The following is a 6,158-nucleotide window of genomic DNA, read 5'->3' on the forward strand; positions in this document are numbered from 1 at the left end:
AAAAAACTTTTACTTTCAATTTTTTATTAATGACAAATAAAATAAGATTGAACAAAAAAAACAGGAACAACAGAAACAACAACAGGGAAGAAAAAAAACTCCAGGAAAAAAAAGAAAAAAAAATTGAAAATTTATGTTTTTCCTTACAATCAAAAAAGTGTAAAAAATATAAATTGATTCGAATTTAATAATATATTATTTAAATAACAATAATTTTTTAATAATATATTTTTTAAAAAACAGCAGAAGAAAAAAATTATTATTATTATTATTATTATTATTATCGTAAAATAAATTATTTACGTCACAACTTTCCTTTTTTTTTTTTTTCGTTATAATAAAATAAATTTTCTTTCTTTCTTTCTTTTCTTTTCTTACTTTTTTTTTTGTAAAAACTTATCATCATCATTATTATCGATAACGTCGGATGGTGTTTTTTAGGAATGGGGGAAGTGGGGGGAAGGAAACAAATACGACAAATCCTCGCGTGATATAAATCGAATGGGAAAATAATATTAATTAGTCGTAAGACGACGTTCGTTCGAATTTAAAAAAAAAAATCCTTTTGCGACGTGTAATTATTATTATTATCATTATCATTATTATTATATTCTTCTTCCTACTTATATCTTATTTGTTTCGTATAAATAATAAAACCTGTAAACGATTTTCATAATCTCTTTGTGACAGTGACTCCATTATTAACAAGACATATAATTGATGGTAATGTTATGTTGATAATTAGCAAACATTACATTTACGAATATTATTCTAATAGTAAAGTGGAAAATCGAACGATGCCTTCCCATTTCTCCCCTCACCATCCCTAAACTGTTTTTCTTTTTCCCCGCTGGCACCGCCACCATCGCCGCCCACAAATTTAAATCGAATTCATTCATTCATTCTCCCACATTTGTTTATATTTTTTCTTCAGTCGTTTTTTTCTTTTTTTTTGGAAATAAAACAATAATAATAATAATAATAATAATAATAATAATTTACGTCACATTAACTAAAACTATTAAAACGTTTAACAACTTGAAAATTTGATGACAATAAACACATACGAACACACACACGAGGAATTTAGTAACACACACACACATGAAATTTCTAACACGTTTTTTTTTTTATCCCTACCCTTTCCTTTCCTTCTACCCCCTTAATACTCTCTCCGCAAAAACTTCTTATCAATTTACTCCCCTTGAACTTTTTACCACGCCTAAAACGTAAATATATAATAATAATAATAATAAAAAGTTAATTTTAGTTTTAGTTATTGTTAACCAACCGTGTTTACCCTTTTTCGTTTTTTTCCTATATTAAATCATGAACTGTGTCGTTCGTGTGCGTGTAAGTGTGCGCGTGTGCGTGCGTGCGTGCGTGAGTTCTTTTTCGTGTTTTGATGCGGATATAAATGAGCCACTTATTTTGATTTTATTAAGCACGGTTAAAGTAATTTGCATCCATATATTTATTTACCCCTTCTTATCTAAATTTATATTCAAGCCATGTTTAAAAAAAAAAAAAAAAAAAAAAAGGAAAAATAAATATTTTATAACATAAGCGAACGTCTCGAAACAAAAAAAAAAAAAACCGTTTAATGCGAACGCCGACGACCGAGAAAACGGTTTTTTTCTTGTTTTTTATTCCCGTTTAAATTTGATATTTAAATTTAATACATACAACAACCGTATTAACCACGTGTTTGTATCGGTTTGTTGTTTGTTATTTTAATTAAATTTTACGCGTATCGTATTTTACGCGTATCGTATTTTACGCGCGTATTATTATTCTTCGAATACAAAATAAAATGATAAATGATTAGATAGTTCGGTGACCTTTTACGTCATCACCCCCCCAAAAAAAAAGAAAATTTTTTTTTTATTTTTTGGGATGAACATCCTGGTTCTAACGTCATATAAAAAAAAAAAAAAAATTTAATACATAAAATTTTATTGTTTTACTATATATACATATATTTTTACGCTTATTCGATGGGTGTATCCGCCGACTACTACAACGATGATAATAATAATGATGGTGAAAAAAAGGGTATAAAAATAATAATAATAATAATAATAATAATAATAAATTTATTTTTTTTTTTTTTTGTAAAAGCGTAACATAAATATTTTGACCCGTAATAAAAATATCCGGGGTAATGCGTTTGTACCTTAGAAAAAGGATAAATAAATAAATAAAAAAAATTTACTGGAGTCAGTCGAGCAAGTTCAAAAAAAAAAAAAAAAAAGGAAAAAAGGAAATTTTATATATATAAAAAAAATAATTTTAAAATATTAAAGTAGTTGCGTTGTTTTCGTTTTCATTTTAAATAAAATAAAACATGTCTGTCATTTTTATTTTATTTTTTTTTTTACGAAAAAAGAAGTGTTAAAGGAAAAAAAAGGAAAAAAAAGTATATCAATTTTATTTTAAATTATTATACGTTTAACAAAAGTTATACGCATTTAAAATAAAAGAAAAGAATGGAAGAAAGAATGGAATGAATGAAACAAAAGTCAAAACAAAAAAAAAAGAAGTGGAATAAGAAAAAACGTTAAAAGCCTGTTTAAAGTGAATTATATAAGAAAAAAAAAAGCATTTAAATGACAGGAAATAAAATTTTTAAATTACTTCTAAAACAAAAAAAAAAGAAAAAGGAAAAAAGGAAGGAAAAAGGAAAAAAAAAAGAAAAAAAACGGAAGAAGGAAAAAAAAAATGGAAAATCATCGTAACAAAAATTAAATAATAATAATATTAATAATAAATTAAATTGAGGGTTAAAAAGAAAAAAAAAAGAAAAGGGAAAAAAGGAAAAGGAAAATCCTAACGGTTTTTACAAGCTTAAAATCGGATAAAAAAAAAGAAAGGAAAAGTAAAAAAAAAAAGAACGATGGAATTAAAAAGGGTATAGAGTAAAAAGAAAATAAGAGAAAAAGGAAAAAAAAAGGAAAAAAGGAAAGGAAAAAAAATCACGTAAATATAATAGGCAAAGACAGATTGCTCAAAAGTAGTAGCTGAGATTAGAGAGAAACCGACCCAAAGAAAAACCGCCTAAATATTTGATTTAAAGGTTATTTTTGTGAAAACAAGAGTGAAAAAAAAAGGAAAAAAGGAAAGAAAAACCTTTAAAAGGTTCTTTTTTTATTTTTTTTCTAACTTCCACTCTTTCACCGAATAATTTTTTAATAATTATTATCATTATCATTTTTATAATAATAATAATAATAATAATGATAAAGATGAAAAAGTAAAAAGAGCAAAAAAAACCGGAAATTTTTTTTTACATGCTCAGCTTATGAAAACAAATACGAACACTGGAAAAAAAAAGAAAAAAAATTTTTTTTCGCGTTCGATTTCTCTCTCTAGACGAAAATGGATGAAAAAACAACAAAAACAACAACAAACAACAAAATCGTCATCAAATTAAATTTAAAATTAAATTATACGACTCGAAAAACATACTAAAAAATTTACTGGACAAACAAAACGTCAAATATTATTTAATGGAAAAAAAAAAAAACATAATTTAATAACGTTCGTATTTTTTTTTTTTCATTCTCCAGTCTCGCAAAAAATTAAATTTTTTTTTTTTCTCCAGGAGGTTTTTAACTAAACTAAACTAAAATTACATAGAGTATATAAAATGAGAAGAAGAAGAGATTAATACACGTAAATAAAAAAAAATTTTTTTGTTTTGTGGCATAGAATAAAAAATTTAAAATGTTTTCTTGTTTCCGTTTTTTTTTTTTACAATCTATTTCCGGATTAGTTTAAAATTTTAATATTTATTTATTCTCGTTTTTTATCATGTTTAATATTGATACTAATTTGAAATTTAAGTTTTTTTTGGAGAAAAACAAAATCGATTCCCTGGAATTTTGTTTTTTAATTCACTGAAGAGAAAAAATTAATAAAAAAAAAAAAAATGCAAGAAGTTACCAAAAGTCTAACTGAATCAAAAGTCCGCCAACTGAACCATCTGGATAAAAAAAAAAATTTTTTTTTATCCAGGATTAAACTCCTGGAGAAGAATTTTCAAAAAACATGTCTACCAAAAAACTTTGTTTGAATTTGTTTGGACGTTTATACATTTTTCCAATGATGTTTTCTATTTTTTTTTTTTTTTCAACTATTAAAAACTTTCTTGATTTTTCCAGTTAGTCTCCCCCTCTCATTCCCCTTCCCTCCTCATTTCCCCTTCTTTCGCCGACTGGAAAAACAATTTTTTGAATTTTAAATAATTAAAACGTTCAAAAAAAAAATTTTTTTTTTTTCGGATAACATTCGGTTCGAAATATTTTTACAAACAAAAGGGAAATTGCACTTCGATTCTTTCCCATCGCCCCTCACTCCCCGCCTTCACCGAATGCCTCCTCCTTTAACGCCCCTCTCCCTTCCCCTCCGTCGTTCATTCACGCCTCTTTCACCCATGTAAATTTGGTTAATCTGAAACCGAAATTTGTTGTTTTTGTTCGATGAAGGAAAACGTACATGTCCATTCAAACGAACATCATGATGCGTTATTGTTTGTTTGTTTGTTTGTTTTATCAGATTGCCCATTTTAAATGATAATAATAATAACGATAACGTTTTTTTTTGTAGGTCGGATGGTTAAAAGCCGAAGATCAAACGATATTAACGCTTGATAACAGAGTCGTTACGCATAATTCTAGAATAAGCGTAACGCACGATCATTCCCGACAGGTTTGGCAATTGCACATAAGACAAGTTAAAGAATCTGACAGAGGATGTTACATGTGTCAAATAAATACAAATAAAATGAAGAAACAAGTCGGATGCGTAGACGTTCACGGTAAGTTTTGACGTTCCCTCTTACCTCCCCCCTCTTCCCTCTCCCCCATACTTATTTTCGAAATAAAAAAACCATAGAAAAATTTATTTATTTAAAAAGTCAGAGTTGAAAAATTTTTTTCCCCTCCTTCTTCAGGCAAAACCGGAATTTTTTAATTTGTTGACACCAAAAAAAAATAAAAGAAAATTTACCCCTTTTCCCGATTCAAAAAAAAAAAAACCTATATATTTTATTTTTATTACTACCGGAAAATCCTTTTCTTTCTCCTCCTCCCTCCCCTCCCCGTGAAAAAGGTTTTTACCTTTTGTTAAAAACTTTCCTTTCTCATTCTCCTTCGTCTTTTTAGTTTCTTCTTTCAAAAAAAAAAAAAAAAAAATAACTAAGTGAGCCTTATTATTATTATTATTATTATTTGTACCTAATAATTTTCCCTTCCCCCGCTTCACCCCTCCGTCTCTGTCTCTTTCTCTTTTTATCTATTTTTTTTTTTTTTTTTGAAAACAAAGTGGAAACGCACACACACGCCAAAAAAAAAACATTTTCTTTATCATCACGATCACTTCAACGTTTTTAATTAATTTACCTGTTTATATTAATAATAATAATAATAATAATAATAATAATAATAAATCAGAGTTTAATCGATAATTACGTCGTAACTATGACCGAAATAAAATTAAAATAAACATTTTAAAAGGAGGATCGTAAATAGGAAAAAAAAAAACTTTTTCTAAATAAAAATTTTTTTTATACATTGAATACAAAATTTTATTTTTACCTTATGGGTAAAGGTATTCTTTTAAAAAAATAGAGAAGAGAGAAATTGGTGGTTAAATGAGGAGAAAAAATAAATGAAAGGTTTGTTATTAAGTATTATGGGTAGGTGCATCATTTAAACCATTTTCTTTGGTTTGGTTTGGGGGACGGGGCGGGGGTCACCCTGTAGAAATGCATTTACTACGTATTAGTCTTTTCATAAGTCTACATTTTTTTTTAAAAAAAGGTGAAAGGTCGTGGGAGTTGCAAACGTGGATTTCACATTTAATCTTCTTAAATTTTTTACATTTGAAAGTACCGTTACGGTCTTCACTTAGACTTTTCCGAGAAAGAGTTTTTAAAATGGCGGATGAGGTGTTAGACCGTACCTGAAATTTTTAACAATAAAAAAACCGGAAAATGAGGTTTGCGAAAAAAAACAAACGACTTTTTCACAAAAAGATAAAAAGGTAAAAAAAAATTATTCGCCTTTTTTTTTACCCCCCATTTTTGCTGATTGAAAATTTTCAACGTAATTTTCGACGTTTAAACCGTCCCCCCACCTTCCTCCCCCAAAAAAAAA

General features: G+C 27.0%; 1 protein-coding gene across 1 annotated transcript in view; it reads left to right on the plus strand.

The window, feature by feature from the left end:
* Positions 1-6,158, plus strand: part of Phum_PHUM007330 (lachesin precursor, putative) — a gene marked incomplete at both ends in the record, with an annotated part of 27,565 nt that overhangs the window by 3,542 nt on the left and 17,865 nt on the right. Inside the window, one exon of the mRNA XM_002422655.1 lies at positions 4,609-4,819. Within this exon, the coding sequence (XP_002422700.1) occupies positions 4,609-4,819 (211 nt within the window). The remainder of the gene's footprint in view (positions 1-4,608; positions 4,820-6,158) is intronic.

The sequence above is a fragment of the Pediculus humanus genome, genomic scaffold (assembly GCF_000006295.1).
Source record: "Pediculus humanus corporis 1103172107368 genomic scaffold, whole genome shotgun sequence".
NCBI classification, from domain to species: domain Eukaryota; kingdom Metazoa; phylum Arthropoda; class Insecta; order Psocodea; family Pediculidae; genus Pediculus; species Pediculus humanus.